The 24,460-nt window shown below is 39.3% G+C and overlaps 1 protein-coding gene across 2 annotated transcripts in view; it reads left to right on the top strand.

Annotated features, from left to right (window-relative positions):
• The window catches only part of AGPS (alkylglycerone phosphate synthase), a 139,686-nt gene that overhangs the window by 13,990 nt on the left and 101,236 nt on the right, over positions 1-24,460 (top strand). For both annotated transcript variants that reach the window (XM_004577025.3, XM_058664673.1), the window contains exon 2: positions 15,084-15,173. In XM_004577025.3, the coding sequence (XP_004577082.2) occupies positions 15,084-15,173 (90 nt within the window). The remainder of the gene's footprint in view (positions 1-15,083; positions 15,174-24,460) is intronic.

Here is a 24,460-nt window from a genome sequence, read left to right on the forward strand (position 1 = left end):
TATCAAGAGAGTACATATGATATTTGACCTTTTGGGATTGACTTATTCCACTGAGCCTAATGATCTCTAGTTGGGATCATTTGGTTGCAAATGATAGAATTTCATTCTTTTTAATGGCTGAGTAATATTGCGTAAAGTAGATGTACCACAGTTTCCTTATTCATTACTTTTTCAATGGGCATCTGGGTTGTTTCCATGTCTTTGCTATTGTGGATTGTGGTGCTGTAAATAGAGGCTTAGAAGTCACTTTCTCATTCAGATTTCATTTCCTTTGAATACATTTTCAGAAGTGGGAAGGCTTGGTCATACAGTAGATGAGTTTTCAGTTGTTTCAGTAGTCTCTATACTGACTTCCATAGTGACTGTACCAGCCTATGTTCCCACCAACAGTGAAGGAGGGTACCTTCTTATACAAATCCATGCCAGTAGGGTTGTTAGTAGAGTTCTGAATATAGGCCAGTCTCACTGGAGTTGGGGGGAATTCCAGTGTAGTTTTTAGTTGTATTTCTCTCAGCTAGGGAGTCTGAACATTTTTTCATATGTCTTATTAGCTATCTGAATGTATTCTTTTGAAAAACACCTGCTCATTTCCTTTGTCCATTTCTTCACAGGGTTGTTTGCTTTGCTGTCATTGAGTTTCTGAAGCTCTCTGTAAATGCTGAATATTAGTCCCCTGTTTGTAGTGTTCCAGGATTTTCTCCCATTCTGTTGGTTGCTTCTTTGATTTCTTGATTGTTTGATTGTTTCCTTTGTTGTACAGAAGCTTTTTAGTTTGATGTAGTTCCATTTGTTTATTTTGGCTTTGACTGCCTGTGCTTTTGGTGATTTCTCTAAGATGTCTTTACCAATGCCTATATCTTACAGAGTACTTCCTATGTTTTCCTCTAATAGTTTGATGATTTCCGGGTGAAGATTTAGGTCTCCTCGATCCATTTTGAGCTGATTTTTGTATGAGGTGAGACGTAGGGGGTCTTGCTTCTTAATTCTGCAGGCTGCTATCTAGTTGTCCCTTTTTCCCTTGAAGATTAAGTGGCTGTACATGTGTGAGCTCCTTCTGGAGTTTCTATTCTCTTCCATTGATCTTTTCTGAATCTGTGTCAGTACCAGACTGTTTTGATTATCACTCCCCTATAGTAAGTCTTGAGGTCTGGAATTGTGATTCTTCCAGCTTTATTTTTATTCTTTAGGATAGCTTTGGCTATTCATGGTGTCTTGTTTCCAGATGAATTTTTGTATCTTTTTTTTTGATTTCTGAGAAGAATGCTGTTGGGATTTTGGTTTGGATGCATTGAATTTGTATATTGCTTTCTTTTTAAGATCTTTCTTCTTTTTCTTAAGATTTATTTTATTTTTATTGGAAAGTCAGGTATACAGAAAAGAGGAGAGACAGAGAGAAAGATCTTCCATCTGTTGATTCGCTCCCCATGCAGCTGCAGTGGCTGGATATGTGCTGATCTGAAGCCAGGATCCTGAAGCTTCTTCCAGGTCTCCCATGTGGGTGCAGGGTTCCAAGGCTTTGGGCTGTCCTTGACTGCTTTCCCAGGCCACAAGCAGGGAGCTGGATGGGAAGCGGGGTTGCCGGAATTAGAACCGACACCCATATGGAATCCTGGTGCATGCAAGACGAGGACTTTAGCCACTAGGCTACTGCACTGGGCCAAATCTTTGTTGTTTGTTGACTGATACCAGGTTTCAGGGTCTATTGATTTTGGGATCTACTGTTACTAATTTTGAGACCTGGGAATGCATTGGCCCAGTATCTCTTACCTTTTCTTAATGATTTCTATGGTTATAAACAATTGTAAAATTATTTTCAATGCTCAAGGTGATTGTAATGTAATACTTAGCTATGATACTTTTAATTCATTTAATTAGCTAGAGGCTCTTCTGCCACCTCCCTTTGAAATTCAGCTACCTGAGTTTGTTGACAGTTTATTCTATATCTTCAACTTGCTAAACACTAGGGAGGAAAAACCTACAATGTTTTGCCTTCTAGGACAAATAGATGTACTAGGGAAGACTGATATGCCTTCTATTACTACAGGATGCCAAGTGTTATAGCAGAGACACAGGAAGAAGTGATGACATGTGCATAAATCGAAAGGGCAGTTTCAGCTGAAAAAAGCTGAAAGAGTGCTATTGTATATTAAGATGCTTTGCAGAAATTCTTAAATCTGAGAGAGTAAACATGGAAAGCTTTTGTATGAGAACAGAATCAGAAGACTTGGGGTGGGAAAATGTGAATATAATAATGTTCATAAAGCCAGTGTGGCAGTTGGCTGTAGCAATAATAGGGACCTTTAGCCATCTGGATAGCATTTGGAAGTCTTACTCTGCCAGCAGCAGAGTGTCTGGTAGCCATTGTTTGATGATAAGAAAGTGGAAGGCTAAGTGATTTTGTTATTCTGAAACATTATGTATTTTGTTGCAGAAAAAAATAGAAATAAAGGATAGTCAAAATGAACACAGAGATTGAAACTAAGAGATAACCATCTTGACATAATCTTTAGACATAAGCATGTGTGCTTGAAACCACCATTTTAACTTACTACCATGTATATCATTTTCCATGAATACTTAATATTAATGTACAGCATCATTTTCAGTGACTTAAGTATTACATTATAGATATGTACCATGATTTATTTAATCAGTACAGTATTACATTTATTTGTTTCCAGTTTTCCTTGTTATAGAAAATGCTGTGAAACCTTTTACAATAAAATCCTTTATAGTTTTTAGTACACAAATTTTTTTTAGGACACAATTTTAAAGAGAGTTGTATTATATCATTAATTCGTCTCTTTAGCATAAGCAAAAATAAAGGAAAACTGTGGACCAAATTTGATCCAACATAAAAAAATTAAAAAAAAATTTACAGTCCTTGGAAAAAGACTGTATCATGTTTCCGCAGATTTGTAGCATTAAAACTTTCCATACATTCAGCTAGATAGAAGATGAAATGTTTCAGGCTGAATTTCTAAGAAACCAGAAGAACCCAGGATTCTTGGAAGCAATGGTTATCCCTGCCCAGGTCTCGAGGTGATGAGAAGGAGGGAGTGCTGAGGCAGCTGGCTTAGATGTCCCATTCACGCCACGTCCTGCTATTGGTAAACAGTGTACATGCCAAGTGTAATGAGATGGCTTCTGTGTTCTGTTCAGGCAGATCCCATTATATGAAGGGATATGCTTTTAGGGTAATGGTGACAGCAGCTCTTGTTTCCCTCTCAGCATTTGATTTTGAAAAAGTTACACCAACCTGCACTTGTCCGTCTCATATCTATCCATTCTTTCCTCCGTCTGAATGAATCTGTGTTATTTTCAATGTATCTTAAAGTAAATTGACAGTTTCTTTTTGAAGTAAAATCTTCAAAAACTTATTTATTTTTTTCATATTAGTTGATCTTGATTTCCAGAGAGTATTTGCTTTGTATTCGTACAGTATTTGTGATTTCACAACTGCTCATCTAATTTTGGTTATATTTCCGAGTTTTACTGTCGTTTGCTTTTTTTCGGAAAGTGTATCTAGTTTGTCATGTCTTTCCTTAGATTTTATATTATTCATAACTTTTTAAAAAGGAATTCTTATATATTTGGTACATGTATTAATCAGGACTGCTGTCTTTCTGTAGTAATTGACTGTCGGTGTTAATCAGGACTGTTGGTTGTAAGCTAAAGCAGAAAAGGGAATTTATTGTAAGAGTACAAGGGCACCAAAGAAAGTGGAGCTTAGCTTAAAAATAAAACCAGGACTGAGAGCAAGAAAGCCATCAGATTTCTTCTTAGCACCATTTCATGCTAGTCTTTCCAGTATACTTCTCTAAGTGGATTAAGTTTTGTGTTTTTCCTGTTCAAATGCTTCATTCATGCAGCAAGCTAATCTACCCTGTGGTGTAGGCATCCCATATGGGTGCCAGTTTGTGTCCCAGCTGTTCTGCTGATGACCCAGCTCTGTGCCTGTGGCCTGGGAATGCAGCAGAGGATGGCCCGAGTCCCCTGTACCTGTGTGGGGAGACCCACAGGAGACTCCTGGCTCTCAACTTTAGATCAATTCAGCTCTGGCCATTGTGGCCCTTTGGGGAATGAACCAGCAGATCAAAGACTCTCTGTTTTAAAAATTATGGCCGGGCCCGGCGGCATGGCCTAGCGGCTAAAGTCCTCGCCTTGAAAGCCCCGGGATCCCATATGGGCGCCGGTTCTAATCCCGGCAGCTCCACTTCCCATCCAGCTCCCTGCTTGTGGCCTGGGAAAGCAGTTGAGGACGGCCCAATGCATTGGGACACTGCACCCGCGTGGGGGACCCGGAAGAGGTTCCTGGTTCCCGGCTTCGGGTTGGCGCGCACCGGCCTGTTGCGGCTCACTTGGGGAGTGAATCATCGGATGGAAGATCTTCCTCTCTGTCTCTCCTCCTCTGTGTATATCTGGCTGTAATAAAATGAATAAATCTTTAAAAAAAAAATAAATAAAAATTATGGCTACCCCCTTCTCCACAATATCCAGCCGAAAGAAGAGAATAATTGAAGTACCTTATGCTTAACCTGGATCACATGGCTAAATTGTGCTAGTCAGATATTGCCTAGAAGCAAGTTGTAGTGACCACATGATAAAAATGGCTGTGATGCAGCTACATTGCTAATTTACTGTTTGTTGTGCTTTGAAAGGAGTTGCAACCAGAATGTGTTCATGTTTTTGATGACTCCTCTGGAATCTTGCTCCATGAGTTATTTTATTTATTTTCCTGAAGCCACTAGTTATTTTTTTTTTAAGATTTATTTATTTTTATTACAAAGTCAGATATACAGAGAGGAGGAGAGACAGAGAGGAAGATCTTCCGTCCAGTGATTCACTCCCCAAGTGACCGCAATGGCCATACTGTGCCAATCCGAAGCCGGGAACCAGGAACTTCTTCCGGGTCTCCCACATGGGTGCCGGGTCCCAATGCATTGGGCCGTCCTCGACTGCTTTCCCAGGCCACATGCAGGGAGCTAGCTGGATGGGAAGTGGAGCTTCCGGGATTAGAACCGGCGCCCAAATGGGATCCCTGGGCGTTCAAGGTGAGGACTTTAGCTGCTAGGCCATGCCGCCGGGCCCTAGTTTTTTTTTTTTTAATTGATTTTTTCTAATGCTTTAAAGGTCACTGAGATAATTTTTGAAATTCCCTGTAACTTTTAAAAATAGTCCTCTTTTTGGGAAAAGGTCCTCTTAAGACCCGATCAATAACATGCTGCGTGATCCTCTTAACCCATTCCCAACAAGTAGTAGTCTTTTTTTTTTTTGTTTAAATTTTTAGTTATTTTAAAGTTAAACATTTAATAGATTTTAACATTTTGCCACATTCACTTCATATGATATATATGTAGACATATCTATATATATATAGATATAAATCCATATACCAATTTTTTTTCTTGAATACATGGATATTAATCAATATTCTTATTTCTTTCCCTAGCTCCAAAGCATGTTATTTCACTCTTCTGTTTTTTTCCCCATCCTTCCAGTCATGCCTTTGCTGACTACTTTCTGTAACAAGCCCTACGTTTTAAAAATCAAAGGTTAATTCTTTGGTTTCCCCCTCCCCCCCTTTTTTTTTAGCTCGTGTTCTTGAATTGTAGTACTTTTCACTACCACTGGGAGAACTTCTTTAATTTCATTTTTATGTTATTAATATTTGAGCAGTTTTTAAAAAGATTTATTTATTTGTAATGGAAAGGCAGATTCTACAGAGAGAAGGAGAGACAAAGATCTTCCTTCTGCTTGTTCACTCCCCAAGTGGCTGCAATGGCTGGAGCAGAGCCGATCCAAAGCAAGGAGCCAGGAGCTTCTTCCTGCTTTCCCACATGGGTGCAGGGTCCCAAGGCTTTGGGCAATTCTCTACAGCTTTCCTAGGATATAAACAGGGAGCTGGATGGAAAGTGGAATAGCCATGATACTGTGCTCTGCTGTTTCTGTTCATTTCTAGCATCATTTAGATACTGAAGACCAACACCTCAGTCATAAGACCTTGCTAAGCTTCATTACCAGAATCCATTGACAAATCAGATCGATTCCATTAGCTGTGATTGTTAAAGCTCTTCTTTTTAATATTTTAAACTTTATTTTTAATATTGGACACATAAAGAGGGGTATGTGCCCACAAAGGCCTCTGATTTGTTTGGGGAGGTTCAAGATGTTGAGGAAGGTGTGTAAGACATTTCAGTTCTCTCCTTTTTTTCCTTCCTGTGGTCTCTAGCAAGGGAGAGGGGAGTTCCTTGCTATCAAGCTACATTAGCACCCAGGGATTCCGGATGGTCATTTGGTGGTGCCTTAGAGAACATGAGGAAAGAATGTTCTAAGGGTGTTGCTTGAGCGGTTTTGATAATTCTGAGACATTGTTGGCTTTGTTGTACCAGGTTTGAGAAAATATTTCCGAGGTCTATTGGTTGACCAAGTCTACCTTAGTATATCCACAGACCTAGACACTTGTTGCAAAGCTTGGCCAGGAGAGTTTTCCAAAATTTCTGTTTTCCGTTCTCTGATGAGGCACTTGTTGTCTTCTGCTGGTCTAGATGAGCATCTGTTATGTGTCACGTCCATTGTGCTATTCGGATGTGCTATTCACTGTAGAGACATCAGCAAATGAGGAGGACTAGTCCTGATGTATGCTCTCAAGGTCGGACCACATATCTTGTAATTTTTTTTCATGTGGCTGGAGTTTGAGTCTATTAAGAAACTTTGCCTGGAATGACCTCAAACTTGACTCTTTTTTTTTTTTAAGATTTTATTTTATTAGAAACTCAGATTTACAGAGAGAAGGAAGGAAAGATAGAAAGATACGCATTTTCTGTTTCACTCCCCAAATGGCTGCAACAGCTAGAGCTGAGCAAATCTGAAGCCAGGAGTTTCTTCCAGGTATTGCACATGGGTGCAGAGTCTTAAGCTTTGACCTATCCTCTGCTGCTCTCCCAGGCTACAAGCAGGGAACTGGAAGTGGAGCAGCTGGGACATGAATTGGGACCCATGTGGGAATCCCGGTGCTTGAAGATGGATTAGCAAACTGAGCCATCATGCCAAGCTCCAGACTTGACTCTTGTTTGCTGCAGCTAAGTGCTGGGTCCACGGCGATCTGTCAGCTGCACCAGCCAATGCATGATGGGATTGATGTGAGAAGGAAATGAGATGAACGATACAGTATTATAAAATACTAATGCTTTCATAGTAGACAGTATGGTAAGGAGTGATGAGAATCCAGTGCAGAAATAGTTTCTGAAGGGGTTGCACAGCAAGATATGGGAATGGCAACAACAACATTTTGCTAGAGAAAACACATTTTTTTTTTTTTAATTTTTTAATGTATTTTTTTAAAGATTTATTTATTACAAAGTCAGATATACAGAGAGGAGGAGAGACAGAGAGGAAGATCTTCTGTCCCAAGTGAGCACAACGGCAGGTGCTGTGCCAATCCAAAGCCGGGAACCTGGAACCTCTTCTGGGTCTCCCACGCGGGTGCAGGGTCTTTTTTTTTTTTTAAATAAGTATCTTTTTAGACTTTTTAAAAAAATTTTATTGCAAAGTCAGATATACAGAGAAGAGGAGAGACAGAGGAAGATCTTCCGTCCGATGATTCACTCCCCAAGTGACTGCAACGGCCAGAGCTGTGCCAGGAGCCAGAAACTTCTTCCAGGTCTCCCACGTGGGTGCAGGGTCTCAAGGCTTTGGGCTGTCCTTGACTGCTTTCCCAGGCCACAAGCAGGGAGCTGGATGGGAAGTGGAGCTGCCAGGATTAGAACCGACGCCCAAATGGGATCCCGGGGCGTGCAAGGAGAGGACTTTAGCCACTAGGCTACTGTCACCAGGCCCAGAGAAAACAAATTTCTAATAGACATTTATGCTGTAGGGAAGAATCTCCAGAGTGAAGAGCATCAGCCATTTCCCCTACTGTAATGTAGGCTGATTGTCAGTGTCCAACACATGATGGTCACTGTTGTGTTAGTTTTCATTTTGAATCCTCTTGGTGGCTCTTAACAGTCATGACTTACTGTTGCCTATGCTTAGTATGTGACTTTGGTGACCACATGTATTAGTAATTGAACAAATATTCTTGTTATTAAGTTATTTGATGGTTAATTTTTTGTTGTTGGTTTTGTAGTATTTTAAGTTGCATAAACTGGGAAAATTTCTGGAAGCAAATCTCCTAAATTTTGTGTCAAAAAATTATTATCTGTTATGTCCTCATTCCTCATTGCAGGATGGTCATTTGTAAAATTTAGATAGAGGTCTGTACCACTGCCGAGTCGTGTAGCCACGTCTATTTCCTGTTGTCCTCTTACCTGCTGAGTGCCTTCGCTGTGCCCTCTTGCTGCCTATTTTTGTTGTTGTTGAAATTATTCAGGTCCATCTTCTGTAGTGCCATGGTTTTGAAGTTTTTCCTTTTTTTTAAGTCTCAATTTTTTCTCTCCTGATTGGTAAAGTTTATAGAGAGCAACTTGATTTTAAACTTCATTTTATGGCTTTGTATCCCTTTGTGGCTATTCGGCAGATGATGCCTCTGCTGTTAACTGTTCCTCATGTTCTAGGGTGGTGCTTACCTGAGTGTGGTTAGTGGATGGTCCTCGTCAGAATTTCCATTGCCAAAGATTCTATGCAGAGGCTAGATCTAGGGTAATATTTAGGACCCTGCCTTTAACATACATGCTCACAAAGAAGTCTGAGAACCTTTATTGTGATTTTATTGTCTCTATGTGTCTAAGCCTTTCTGTATAGGTATCTCTATGTTGTTCATGTCTATATATCTGTATAGCTATCGATATAAGTATATGATATATACTTATATATACTTATATACTTATATATACTTTAGCTGCTAGGCTACTGCCACCGGGCCCATGTTCCTAAATCTCTTACAGTTAAATCACTTTGCTCATCACACTGTCAGGAATCAGCTTACTGGATTGAAGGGCCAAATTTTTATTAGGGCAACTGACATTAAAAGCCTAGAATGGGGCCCGGCGGCGTGGCCTAGCGGCTAAAGTCCTCGCCTTGAAAGCCCCGGGATCCCATATGGGCGCCGGTTCTAATCCCGACAGCCCTGCTTCCCATTCAACTCCCTGCTTGTGGCCTGGGAAAGCAGTCAAGGACGGCCCAATGCATTGGGACTCTGCACCCGCGTGGGAGACCCGGAAGAGGTTCCTGGTTCCCGGCTTTGGATCGGCGCGCACCGGCCCGTTGCGGCTCACTTGGGGAGTGAATCATCGGATGGAAGATCTTCCTCTCTGTCTCTCCTCCTCTCTGTATATCTGGCTGTAATAAAATGAATAAATCTTTAGAAAAAAAAAAAGCCTAGAATGGTATTTTGAGGGGAAATTGGAATTTGTGTTGAAGTTTAAAATGCCACATGATTGCATGCACATTTTGTAGGTGAAAACTATCTTCTAGTAGGCGGGGAGATCACCTTGTTGATCTATGTAGAAACTTGATCTTGTCAGAGTCCTTGAGTCGTTCTTATTAGATAGACTGATTTTTGTTAACTGTCCTCACCACTTACCAAGGTTAGTATTCAACACTAATTCATGATGAAAAATAAAATTGTTGAACCTCACGCCATTTCAGTTGGCCTTCTCATGGAGGTAATCAAAGTATAATAGATGAATGTAACTTGGTGCGTTTTGTGTCAAGGCTAGAAGAACGATTTTATGTCTTAAGCTTTTGATACTGTCAGACTGTCAAAGCCTGATACCATTCATTTGGTTTTCAGTTCCAATATTATGGCACTCACTGGGAGATAGGTAACAGTATTACTGTTTTTTTTTTTCTTTTTTAGGGTAGAGGAAAAGACATTTTTTTTAAAGTACATGCACTTTTTTTTTTTGCAAATAACTAAGTTATTTGGATAAATTCACATACTTGAGAAGTCATTGATTGCACTGTCATATTCAGAGAATATGTACTGTAAATACTTTTCTGGTTCATTGATGAATTTAGAAATTGTTTTGTAGGACCAGTAGACTGCATAGAAACACAATTTTTAACTTATTTTAAAGCCGATCTGAAGTCGGGAGCCAGCAGATTCTTCTACATCTCCCACATGAGTGCAGGGTCCCAAGACTTTGGGCCATCCTCTGCTGTTTTCCATCTACAAGCAGAGAGCTGGATGGAAGTGGAGGATCAGGGACATAAACTGGCATTTATATGGGATTCTAGTGTATACAAGAAGAGGATTTAGCTGCTGAGCCATTGCACTGGCCCCTAGCCTTATTTTTGTTCTTCAGGATAGCATTGGCTATTTGTGGTCTCTTGTATTTCCAGATGAATTTTTGTATCATCTTTTTTATTTCTGGGGAGAATGATGTTGGGATTTTGATTGGGATCATATTGAATCTATATATTGCTTTTGGTAGTGGATCATGGATTTAAAAAAAAAAGATTTATATTGTGGCGCTGGCATCTTGGTGTATCAAGTTAAGCTGTTCCCACTGATGCTGGCATCCCATATGAGCGCTGCTTCAAGTTCCAGCTGCCCCACTTCCAGTTCAACTCCCTAATAATGTGCCTGAGAAGGCAGCAAAGGATGGCCCCTGTATGCAGGTGGGAGACATAGATGCAGCTCCTAGCATTGTGGCCAGCAGGTGAAAAAGAACTCTGTCTCTCTTTCTGTGTAACTCTTGGTTTCTAACTAATAGACCTTTTTGGGCCAGAATCCAGGACCCAGGAGCTTCATCTCAGATTCACACTTTGGTGGTAGAGACCTAAATATCTGGGATATCTTCCTCTGCTTTCTCAGACTTTCTCTAATCAGGGAGTTGAATTGGAAGTGAAATGGTCAGGACGTGAAAGGATGTTGGCTCACGAGTGGTGGTTTTACTTCTGTGCCACATCACTGGACCTATGAATTTGTTTTTAATTTGTGTGTGTTGTTCTGCATATGCAGTTGATTTCAATTTAGCTGATACGATAGTTGATTAGCTGAAAATACAGCACTGGAACACAGGTTTCATACTTAACAACTCTTTTTTTAGTTAGCTGAACTTCTTTTGCTAAATAAGAATGAAAGTAGGCTAAATGGTTTTTCTATTCCTTATTTTCTAGTGAAAAATATCATAATTAGAAATAGTAATGGTAGAAACTAGGCATATGTATGTTTTCTACTAGTAAAGAAATAGTAATCTGATTAATTTATGTGTGACTAGAGGCATGTGAAAATTTCACTTTATGAACAAATAAAAGTTTTGTGGTCTTTTTAATAGTAAAGCCAAGTGAATATTTTAGCTTGAGATTATGCAAGTAGTAGTCTTGGGAAATGCAAAATACTGAGTATGTACTTAGTATATATCAGGAGAATACTGCCACCTTGTGTATATGTGATGTTATTTTACAAATTTATATTTTCTTTTGTTAAACCACTTAACAGTGCTTTTGTACCATTTGGTACTGTGGTCATATGTTAAATGCATAAAACATGCGCTTTTTTATGCAGAAATATTTTTAAAATATTTTTTTGTGGTGAAAGGAGGAGGAGGGCTTTTGTTTTGTTAGCTCCAAGAGTGGGAATACCTAAGAGATTGTATTGGCTGATTGACCTCGGTACTAGTTGATAATTGTATCCATTTTTCTAACCTTTATGGAAGGTTGGTGATTCTTTGATCATGCTTCATTTCAGTACTTGCAATGCTCTGGAACTATACTGAGTGGTGGAATTCACTACCCCATAGAAGGTGTTAAGGCATTTGATTTACCTTGATTTTGAACTTTTCCTTCTGGTCAAGTTTAAAAGAATGATTACAAAAAAAGATGACATAATGCTCAGTATAGTATTGATATGCTATGAAAGAGGGGTTCCTTTAAATAATTTTGGGTATTTGAGGGCATAACTATTTTCATGGGTTTCAGATTATTTCAGATTATTGTGGGATGCAGAATATTGCCTCTCTGAAAAGGAAGATTGATGAGACCAAGAATTAGCTTTGTAAAACTGCAGCATTTTTTTGCTCTGTGAGTGTGGCTAAATTTGAATGCAGTTTATTTGTCTGAAAAATGAGCTTTACTGTGATTTTAAAATGTTAATGCTGTGATGCCTTTCAGTGTACCTTTTGTACTATTATCTTTGTAATATGTTATTCAGAATTTTAATCACATAGTTCTTAACTGTCTTAGTATATATTAGCAATTTGAGAGAATACCTATGTGTAAAAGTTTAAAACTAAAGCTGACAACATTTGCTTACTTTTTATTTAACACATGGGTACTTGAAGATTGGCTTATGGGTAACTGATATTTTAATTATATACTGTTTAAGTGACAATACTGATCACCAAATGTATCCCAAATGCCTCCATTTCAGCTTCTGAGAAGACACTAAAATTTGGTTTAAATAAGATAAGGTCATATCATAAGATTTTTCTAACTAGGATTACAAGAGAGAAAAAGGTACGTTAGTTTACATTTGAAAGCTTGGTAGTTCTCTAGGATATTACTCTACTTGAAAATTTAAGACCCAAGATGGCATATAAATCTCTTCATTATTAGTGTGTGTGTAACAGCAAATCTTTCCTGTTTACTTTGATTTATTTACTTGTGCTAAGAGTGAGCCTGTATAACCAGTTTTAGCTTTTTTCTTTGGGACCATCTGGGAATAATTTTCATTTTTTAAATTCAGGGATTAAATATAGGGAAAATTGTTTTTATTGGTAGACTTTGTAAGAGTAGAAAACTTAGTATCTGTACTGAAATGATTTCCCACTACCTACTGGTTGTAGTATAAGGGCAAAATGATCATGTTGGCCTTTTGAATTTATTTTGTGTAAAGATTATTATTTTATGGAGTACAGAATTCATGAGAATGTTTATATTCACTAATAAAATTCATTCACAGGTACAAATTTATGTGTATATTAAGTTACACATTATCCTTCCAATGAAATTCTTAATGAGATATAAAATATTATGTAAATTAAAATTTATGAAGTGAAGAGAATTTAAACATGAAAAAAAGTAAAATGAAGGACAAACTGACTTGGTTTTAGAAAGTATAACCTTAAGGAAATGAGTTTATTAATCATTACATCAGTCATAAGGCTTTCCAGTTGAGATTTTTGCAAAATTTCTGTTCCAGAACTTCCCTCTATAGTGAAGTAGGGATGTTGTGAGATTAGAGATTGTGTTTAGTTGGAAACTTATTCATCTACAAAAGTAGCCTTTGTATGAATGCTTTTGAGATATTTTGAAGGTTTTTTTTTTTTTTTTTTTTAATAGAGATACAGTTTTTGTTGGTAGCACGCTGTAATTTTAAGCAGAATCATGTGGAGTGGGCCTTGTGTTGCAGTAGGTGAAGTTGCTGCTTGGGATATCTGCATCGCATATCAAAGTGCCAGTGGCTGTGTTTCTGATCCAATTTCTGCTAATGCTGCCTGAGGGGGCAGCAAGTAGTTGGATTCCTGCCACTGCATAGGAGACTCAGGTGGAGGTCCTGGCTTCACCTAGATGTTTCTCTAGCATTTGGAAGTGCAACAGCCCATGGAATTATCTTTCTACCCTCCCTGCTTTCTTCTCTCTCTCTGTTTCTTTCTCACTCTCCTTTTGCTCTGGCATTGTGCCTTTCAAGTAAATAAATTTAATAATAATAAAAAAAGATAAACAGAGCCTTCTTAGTTTCAATTTTGTGAAGATGGAGATTTCAGTACATCTATAATTACTTGTATGTAATTCTTTTGTTTTACGTTCATGTTGCACTTGTTTGGAAAGCCTTTGAATTAGGGTAAGAATTATGATTGTAATGAAAAACTTGCTTATCATTTACCATTTTCTTTTGCCTTGAGAATTAAGGACAATTAAACATTTCCTGAATGTATCTTGATTTTTTTTTAAGTTTTAGTGTAACAGATAACTTTCCAGGTAGAGAAGTTTTCAACAAGTTATTATTATTTTTTATCATAAATTTTATTTTTGAGTTTGTAGTAAGAAGCTCATATCCAGTTTATTTAGTAGCCAAGATCACATTTGAGAACCACATGAAATTGTTGACTACAATTTAGCCTAGGAGTTAAGATACCTATGTCCCACATTAGAGTTCCTGATTTTAATCAGCTCTGTCTCTTGACTCCAGCTTCCCAACAGTGCAGACTTGGGAAGCAGCAGAGATGACCCGAGAGGTTGAGCTGCTGCCACTTTTGTGAGAAACCTCGATTGCTTTAACATGTCCCATTCTAGCCATTGTGGGCACTGAGGGAGTGTGCAAAAAGGAACTCTCTCTGCCTCTTGCTATCTTCTTCTTAAATAAATGCATAATAAAATTTTTTTTATAAATCTCATGATAAAAATTGACACAAAGCTTTAGTACTTAGGCTTATTGCATTATACATAGGCTCAACTCTTTGTATGTGATACACAAAATTGAATGAGTGAGTCATTGACTTTAATGAAATTATTTTAAAATAGTGGTTTTTTGGCAATTATAAATCAATTTTTTTTTAATGTTAAAAACTGATGCACTGTTGTGCTGTATAGGTTAAGGTAGAAATTGGTAGCCATGTGGAAGTGGAAGAATTTAGAATATTTGTGAACTCTGAGGCTTTCACCTGTACTTTATTAAAAGACTACTAAAGACTACTATAAATAACTAGATCTTGTAAACCAGTCTTTTTCTTCGCAGTAAAAGATTTGAAATTATGGCTTTTGTTCTAATACATGTGAAAACATTGTTTCTGTTTGAATGCATTCTTGGTTCTGTTTGCAAAATTTTTTAGCCCAACTTACAATATAGACTCATCGATATTAAAAAATGAAAAATAATCTAAGCATGTCTTATTTTTTTTCTTTCTTTTTCCTGTGAACCCATTAGATTTATTGGTTATAGTTCTCTGTGAAGCAGTCACTGCGCACCAGAAAGATTCTTCATATACTTAAAGATACTAATATGTAGAAGTTTTAGTATATACTAACGTAAGCAAATATAATATTAGGGGGAACAGAGTCTGCTTTTATTACTTTTTTTAGCTTTTTGGAAACATTTTTAAAATATGTCTTTTACTTTAAGGATTAAGAGTAATATATTGTTTAGTTTTGAGAGCTTTAGCAAAAGTATCATTTGTATCTTTTTCCCTTCTTGTTAGCCAAGAAATCATGAAATGGAATGGCTGGGGATACAATGATTCCAAGTTCTTCTTCAATAAGAAGGGCCAAGCTGAATTGACTGGGAAAAGGTAATCTTGGTTTGTTCCTTTCCACTTTAGGTTATATGAAAAATTTTAAGCATGCCTAAAAATAGAGGATGTTACATTGATCCTGCCTGCAATATAAAAATTATGAACACTTGTCACAATTGCTTTCTTTCCTGTAATATTTTGAATTCTGATGTCATATCACCTTTCAATATTTCTGTATGTATCTCTTAAAAATAAGGAGCTGTGAAGGGCGTTTGGTAAAGTGTTTAGGTGCCTTTCAATGCACCTGTATCCCTCACAGGGTGCCTGAAGTTAAATCCTGTCTCTCCTCCTGGTTCCAGCTTCCTGCTGTTGTGTACTTGGGGAGGTACCCCAAAGGGGTGGGTTTCTAGCACTCTCATAGGAGACCTGGATTAAGTTCCAGGTTCTCAGCTTTTGCCTGACTCACCTCTGGCCGCTGTGTACATTTAGGGAGTGAACCAGTGGGTGGGAGGTCCCTATGTACATTTCTGTCTTTGCTTTTCAAGTAAAATAAATACACAAAATTTTTAAAAGAACCTAACAGAACTTATCATCTATTATCACTATCATACTTCCAAAATAGGAAAAAAATATATAGTACCTAATTATCCAACCCATATTTATTTTCTCTTCAATTGTCTTTCCAGTGCCATTTATGGGTTGTTTAGTTAACTCAGGCTCCAGATCAGGTCTACTGCCATTCCTCCATCTCATTCTCATGCCATTGATTTGTTGAAAGTAACCTTGTATTTATTTATTTATTTTTAAAGATTTATTTATTTCATTAGAAAGGCAAATATACAAAGAGAAGTAGATACAGAGAGAAAGATTCACTGGTTTACACCCTAAGTGGCCTGAATGGCTGGAGCGGAGCTAATCCAAAGCAAGGAGCCAGGAGTTTCTTCTGGGTCTCCCACACGGGTGCAGGGTCCCAAGTCTTTGGGCCGTCTTCTGCTGCTTTTCCTAGGCACAATCAGGAAGCTGGAAGGAAATTGGAGCATCCAGGACATGAACTGGTGCCAATTTGGGATCCTGGAGCGTGCAAGGCTAGGTCTTTAGCCACTAGGCTACGATGCTATTATTTAAATTTGGCAGTTTGTTGCTTAGTGTGGGATTTGGATGTGTGTTAATATAAATAGTGTTCTCAAAATTCGTTTTTGAGATATACTAAAGGAAGAAATGAAGAAATATCAGTCATTTGTGTGGATAGCTTTTTTTTTATATATATTATTCATTACATTGTATTATGTGACACAGTTTGTGGATAACTTTTTTATTTCTGAAATGTTTTTGGTAAGGCTTTGATAATGGTAAGCAATATTCAGTTTTTATTCAGTAAAAGCTGAAAATTAAAAAAGAAATTTGGAAAAATATTTATATTGTTGCATATTGTTCCAGATGTTGATGGAATTATAAAATGGCTCTTAGTTGATTTTAAGCACAATAAGCCATTACTAAATATTTATTTTTGTCTACTGAATTATGATATAAGTCTTGAATGGGCAGAAATTACAAATATGTGATACTTGAATTCTGGCTCTAGAAAGATAACTAAAACGTTGAGACTAAGTTAAAAAACTGGATCTGATGTATTAGGAGTTATTCTAATATTTTAATTTCATATTGGGTGTTCATTGATGTTTTTCAATTTTAAGGTATGTCGTTATTTAAATTTTAGTAAGAAACTAAATTCTTACTAAATTTCCTTTGGAGAAGTTGCTTTTTTTGTATCATAATTGCTTTATTTTTCCATACCCATTGTTTGTACCTGAAAGAAGCCCTGGGAGTAGCCATCAGGAACTAGTTTTGATGAGGATATTAAAATACACTTTTTTTTTCATAGGAAAAAGAAGTATTATCTGTGTTCAAATCTTTATTATTAAGTATGCAGATGGAGATTTCTCTGATTGTTATCAAGAATGTTTACAAACATTTTAAGATTGTTGCTTATTAAATGCTTATCAAGTTATAACAACTTTGTAGAATAAACAATTTTATCTTCTTAAAACTATTGAAGAAATTAAAGATGAGAGAAGATAAGTAGATCACCTGCAGTCCCCTGTTCAGTGGGACATTGGGGTTTAAAACCACTTGTTTTAAGCTTCATTTTCATACTGTTTCACTTTACTGTGCTTGTGAGACATCCGTTGTGCTGATCTCCAAGCTCTGGCAATACGTCTGTACTTTGTGCATACTGTCACCGTGGAATCGGTCATATTGTAAAAGGTCATCTTGTGACAAAAGTTGCTATTGTTCTTATGAAAGACGAAGTACAGAAGTATAAGAAAAATTATTTTTTATTATTTTTGTTTTTTTATTTAAAAATTTTTTTATTTGTGTTTTTTTCTTGTTTTTTTGTCTTTTTTATTTTTGTTTTTTTGTTTTTATTTTTTTTCTTGTATTTTAAGAAAAATTATTATTATTATTATTATTTTTAATCTATTTTATTGTGTTGTTGTTGACAATCTTTACATAGTTAATTACAGTTAAAGAAAGAAAAAGAAAAAAAAAGGTTCAGGGGGATAGGGAAGTGGGTAATACTATTATGTCCATATTGTTTCCATCTTGTATCTGAGGTAAAGGGGGATATTGAGGGAGAAGCCCCACCCGGTTTCCCGCCCACCCCGAGTCCCGGATGTGGGGCATGCTCTGAGATATGTGCTCGATTGGTGTTAATAGCTCTCCAGTTATGAATCGCTGCCAGTTTCGCTCGATGAGGTCGTCCACTGATTGATATGGTCCATCATAAAGTCTCCGTTTGCTCCATTTTTCACTGCCAACATATAGCTGAGATGAATGATTGATCTGCTCTGTCTTCTGTCTTTTCTTGGTTAGAGTTCTGAGTCCAGCAGTTCGATTGGGGAGATCTCCAAAGAAACTTTGAGGTATTCCCAGACTAGTTTCTTGTATGTTCTAGCAAGCACAGGGCCCGGCACAGTCCATCACTCCGATCAGCTGGTGGTTGCAATTGCTGGGTGGGTTCTGTTTTCAGTCCCGAGTTGCACTGGAACCAATGGGTGTTGCAGTCCAGTCTGGTTCTGCCCAGCACGTACTCGGCCCTCACACAAACCAGTGGGAGCTGCAGCCTAGTTGGGGCGACCCACAATAACCCCCACCAGGCCCGCCCCCTACCCTGGTTTGCCAGTATGTGTAGCAGAAGACCAGTCTGTCCCCCGTCCCAGTTGGCTCTGGCACTTGTCAATGGGTATTAAAGCTTAGTTCTATCTAACCAACTCAACCATCCAGCCTCACGGGTGTTGTTGAGTGCCTCTCTATCTAGCCATCCCAGCCCCCGTCCTAGTTTTCATGCCCTCCCGTGGGACTAGTGACCCAAGAAGGGGGAACCCACTTTTTCCCTCCCAGATCTCTCTCTGTCCCGGTTTATGCACGCTTTAGGTGGTTCTGTGATTTGACTTGACAGAATTAGTCCCCAGTGCCAGCTTCTGCGGCTATGCCCAAACATCCCTCACCCACTCTAATTTATGCTTGCACCAGCAGGAATAATCAGCCCAGCCTGGCTTTTCCCTGATCTAGTCCACATGCAGCGCACAGGTGTTGTAGCCTTGCATAGTCTAGTCTGTCTCTGTCCCAGCCCACGCTCTCCGGTGGGAGTAGCTGTCCGGTGAGGGAACCAGCCCCTTAATCCCCCCGCCAGTTCTGCCCCTCCCTTCCTTCCTGGATCTCACGTGTGCTGGTTGGGTGCTGCATTCATATCCAGTACAGGCAACCACGCCCTGGCATTCCATAATGTGTACTGGTTTTGTCGCGACCAAACCCGGCTCATCCCACACTCTGATCTGGTGATCGGATTTGCCAGTGGGTGATATGAACTGATTCAGCCTGGTCTGCCCCTGACCCATGCTGAATGTGTGCCAGTGGGAAACTTTCCATGGCCTATTCTGGACTGTTTCCTATCATGCTTCTTGCGCTTACCTGCAGGGACTGTGTCCTGCCAGAGGAGTTGCCCAGGCTCCTCCATCAGGACCCCTCCCAAAGGCAGGTTTTGCGCATGCCAGGGGGTCCTTGAGCCAACCCAACTCAGTTCACCTCCTGTCCTAGCAGGAACAGTGGCTTTTCCTGGCTGGCTTTCACCCCATTCTGGTTCTTGTTGTTGGATGTTTCAGCCCAGCCATGGCTCGTCCATACTCACATACAGCTCACGCATGGCTCAGTAGGGGGTTGAGACCCAGCCTAGTCAGTCCCACATCTACCCTCTGGTTCTCCATGACACCAGATGGTGTTGGGGTCTGAACTGGCCTGGTGCATCCAATCCCAGCCCACACTAGTGCCTCGGGTGACTGCAACTGTTTCCTAGATAGAACGCAGCCCCAATTCTAGCACATACGCCCCTTGGTGGGAACCTCAACCTAGTTAGGGTGTCCCGTTACCTCCCCGATTGGGCTTGTTCCTAGCCGTAAATCATGCACCTGCCCGTGGTTGCTCTGAGGACCAGTAGGTGCAAGAGCCTAGCTCGGTATGACCTGTGTTCCATGCTGGTTTCTAGTTTTGCTTGTAGACAAAGGTTTGCTCAGTCCTGCCCAGTACATTACGTTCCATTACCAAGTTACACATTTTGGAGCTACTATGCCCTGCTTGTCCGACCCCCAGATCTGGACGACGTGTTCACCAGCGAGAGCTATGACTCGTCAGGGGAGCTGCCCAAGTACCTCCACTTGATCCACTCCCAAACCCAGTTTGCATACATGCCATTGGTTTTTAGGCCAGTGCCCGGTGTACTCTGGCCTCCCATTTGGCCCTGTATGAGCTGGTGAATGTTGCAGCCCGGCCCACCCCACAGCCTGTTCAGGATGCACATTTGGGTGCTGCTGCCTTGCCCAGTCCAGTCTATGGCGGATCCCTTTACCTGTGATTGATGGCAGGCTCCTTGGTCACACCTAGCTTAGTCCATAACCACCTAAAATTTAGGTTGACCAGTGGGGCCAAACTTTCTACAGGGTGTGGCCCACACATCCTGCACAGAGTCCACCCCAGTATAAGGTTCTACAGTGCTAATTAAAATTATGGACCTGCCTAATGTGACCAGTCTCCTGAACCAACATCATGTCAGGCAAAAAAATATCCTGCTAGACAATCCGGGGTATATCTTTTGCATTATAGGTGTTCAAAGCTCAGCATTATTGAGTGATTAGAAGTTCTCCAAAAGCAGAGTTACTGGCGTTGGGAATCTTTAGGATTGACTCAGAACCCAGAAACAGTGGGGTCACCCTCTATCTAAACAGCAATTCGGACATCCATTACCCCAGAACTCCCGGCCCTGGGTGAGGCCAAGGACTCGTTCACTGTCTTGCGGCAGTGTCTTTGGCGTGAGCCCCCAGCATTGGGTCCGACCCGGCAGGGGCACCCCCCACAGCCGCCACACTGTGAGGAGCGGCAGTTGCCCCCAAACCCAAGCCCGAACCAAGAAAAATTATTAAGAGAGAAAATCAGATTTGTGTCTCAAAGGACAAACATACAAGAAAACACTACATAACTCACTTTCATTTATTAATAATAGATTATAAGGACAAATTTTGAAGTTCTTTGTAGAGACTTTCTGTTCTGCCAGTGTGGTGGACTGAGTAAGTACATACTTTGGACTTCTATAAATGTGCAAGGTGAATAAAATACCAAAGAAAGAAATATAATCCAGTCTGAAAGAAACAAAGAATACTTAGTGTTTCTAACAGTGCAGTAGCCAGGAATTCCATGCAGGTGGCAAGGAATGAGCTACTTCAGCCTTCATCCTACATCTGCTGCCTGCCCGGATGGGCATGAGCAGGGTGCTGACTCAGAAGCAGAGTAGCCAGGGCATGGCTTGACCTAGGCACTGCAGCATGGGAATGGAGCATCACAGGTGGTGACTCGATCCACTATTTGAGAATGTCTGCATGTGGCTGGTCCTCTGCTCATCTGCATCCTAATCATCTTCTGTAGAGAGTGTTTTTCATTTCAAACTCACCTTTAACATCCTGCTAAAGGGGTCCCTCACACGCAGATCCCACACTCCATTCAATGCTTCTCATCAAGGCTTCGCTGTTGGGATGTGAAAGCCCAGTGTCTTATTGTCTTGTTTTCTATTTATGTGTTCAAATAGAGAATAAGAATATATTTGGGCCCAGCTCAGTAGCCTAGTGGCTAAAGTCCTCACCTTGCATGTGCCAGGATCCCATATGGGCTCAAATTTGTATCGCAGCTGCTGCACTTCCAATCCAGCTCCTTGCTTGTGACCTGAGAAAGCAGTAGAGAATGGTCCAAACCCTTGGGACCCTGTGCCCACATGGGAGACCTGGAAGAAGCTTCTGGTTCCTGACTATGGATCAGCTCAGCTCCAGCCATTAGGGCCACTTGGATAGTGAACTAGCAGATGGAAGATCATCTTCTCTGTCTCCTCCTCTCTGTAACTTTTCAATAAAAAAAAATACATCTGACATCAGGTAGAACTATCTGCTCAGTTTGGGGTAGCATTCTCCACTGTGATAGGAGCTAGTTTTTACGAGCATTTTACTGTTCCTCAGTCTGAAATAAAATCCATGAGCTGCTTATTGGTTAAAAAAAAAAAAAAAAAAAAGAAAGAAAGAAAGAAAAAAAGAAACTAACTGTGATTCTTGGAAATTTGTGAAGGAGTTACCCTATTTCTAATCCAAAGAACACTGACATGGTCAGAGGTTTTCATAAGCAAATGTAATTGTGTTTATTTTTTGGGAGAGTAAGTTTGGCATTGCAAACCTAGCAGTATGAAAAGCATATTTGTTACAAGCTGCCTAAACTCAAGCATACCATTTTGATTTGATTTTTAGCATGTGTTTATTTAGATACAAAGAGAAACTGGTTTGATTAGAGTGCATTTATTCGTTTTCTTCCTTTTTTCTTTTTCTGGGAATTTTAGAAAGTATTTTTGTCATGTGAATTTAACATTCAAGGTGATATTAATTTAGAGTCATTCTTATGTAACTGTTGAAATCATGTGTTACAATGAGCGCCTTCTGTCACTGGGATTAATAATTTCTTTAGATAGACCCCACACTGGTTTCTTTAATACTGCTTTCTGATTTATCATAAACATCTATTCAGTTACTTTTTAGTACAGAATTTATTATCACTGGTTTCTTATTATTTTCTTTATCATTTTTTGAAATTAAGTAATCTTTTTTTTTAAAAAGATTTATTTATTTTATTACAAAGTCAGATATACAGAGAGGAGGAGAGACAGAGAGGAAGATCTTCCATCCAGTGATTCACTCCCCAAGTGAGCCGCAACGGCCGGTGCTGCGCCGATCCGAAGCTGGGAACCAGGAACCTCTTCCGGGTCTCCGATGTGGGTGCAGGGTCCCAAATCTTTGGACCGTCCTCAACTGCTTTCCCAGGCCACAAGCAGGGAACTGGATGGGAAGTGGAGCTGTCAGGATTAGAACCGGCACCCATTTGGGATCCCGGGGCGCGTTCAAGGCGAGGACTTTAGCCACTAGGCCACGCCGCCGGGCCCCAAAATTAAGTAATCTTTTGAGTATATTTAGTAAAAGCTTGTTTACTCAAGTTTTGATGGGATGAATGGGAAATACTTTTTTTGAATGGGAAATAATTTTGAACAGAAGCATTTCATATTAAGTGTTTTAAGAATCTTGCAATTTATAATTTATACAAGGGAGCTTCAAAGGGTTGATGGAAGAATGGAATTGAAAGCTCAGTCTAGTTTCAGCATTTGTTTGTCTTTTAATTTAGAATACATAGTGATAATTGCAGTTCTCTAATATTCTTAAAAACCACACACATACATGCAAAATAAAAATGATAATAGTTATAGGAGCAATTAAACTGTCATTTTGGAGAAAGTTAATTTTGAACTTGTTATGAGCACACATCAATTCTAGATGAACTGCAGAGTTGAATTTATAAACAGAAAGTATGAAACTGCAACAGAATCCTCAAAATATGTTTCTGAGGTTGAGATAGTCAAAAAAGAAAAAAAACCTTAAAGAACCATAAAATTAACTTAAATAGGGAAAGTGTGAACCAGTGAAATATAGAATTTTTCATGAAATGACTCTTTGAAAAGGATGAAAAGGTAAGTCACAGAAAAGAAAGATGTTCATTATGTATATGTATTCTTACTCTGAGAAAGTGTTATGTGTCAATCAGAAAACAACAATAACTGAATAGGAGAATGTACAGAAGAGTTAATAGCATTCAAAACAGAACATTCAAATAGACAGTGAATAGATGCTCCATTTCATACACAGTGAAATTCAATTTGGAATTGCAACGAGATACCAACAGAATGCCTGAGTTTAAAGTATAGAATTTCTGTTTTTTTCTTTTTTAGTTTCTATTTCTCCGATAATCCTTTTTGTTATTCATAGGGAGCATATTTTTCCCCTTCATCCTTAGCATAATTATAAAAGCTGCTTTAAAATTATTTCCAGTATCTTGGATTATCTACGGATCAATCAGTAGCTACCCTTTCTCTTCATTTAGGGTTATGTTTTTATTTGTTTTTGTCTAGTAATTTTGGAGTGTATCTTGGACATTGTCAGTGTATGTAATTGAAACTATGGATGGTGTAATATTCTAAAGAAATTTTTGTTGGTGGTGCTTTTGTTGTGCTTTTTTAAATCAAGCAATCTGCTTAGGTGATCTTAAACTCTGATTTCTGTTGCTCTGTGGTGGTGAGTGAGCAGTTGAGTTCTGTGTTCAGTGTTTTTACTTTCTCCAAGCTGTTTGAAAGACTTCACTACATACTCTGCACCTGTGTAATTCAGAATCAGCCAGACATCTGGACTGAGCTGATGTATAGATCCTTCTCTTAGGTGATTTCCTTTTGTGCTTTTCAAATGCAGTGTTCACTTCAAACACTATCCTGTGGTCCTCAAGCCTGGAAGGGTGTAAGTTTTTGGTATTTTTATTACTCTTTGCTGCACCAGCCAGGCTTTTCTTCAGGTTGAAACCTGTTGGAAAAAGCAAAGCAAAGTGTGGCATTTGGTGTAGTGGTTAAGCTGCTGCTGGAATGCTTCAGTCTCTTTGAGTCTTTTTTTTTTTAAAGATTTTTTTTTTTTTTTTACAAAGTCAGATATACAGAGAGGAGGAGAGACAGAGAGGAAGATCTTCCATCCAGTGATTCACTCCCCAAGTGAGCCACAACGGCCAGTGCTGCGCCGATCTGAAGCCGGGAACCAGGAACCTCTTCCAGGTCTCTCACGTGGGTGCAGGGTCCCAAATCTTTGGACCGTCCTCGACTGCTTTCCCAGGCCACAAGCAGGGAGCTGGATGGGAAGTGGAGCTGCTGGGATTAGAACTGGCGCCCATATGGG

Source organism: Ochotona princeps, chromosome 5, assembly GCF_030435755.1.
Source record: "Ochotona princeps isolate mOchPri1 chromosome 5, mOchPri1.hap1, whole genome shotgun sequence".
Taxonomy (NCBI): Eukaryota; Metazoa; Chordata; class Mammalia; order Lagomorpha; family Ochotonidae; genus Ochotona; species Ochotona princeps.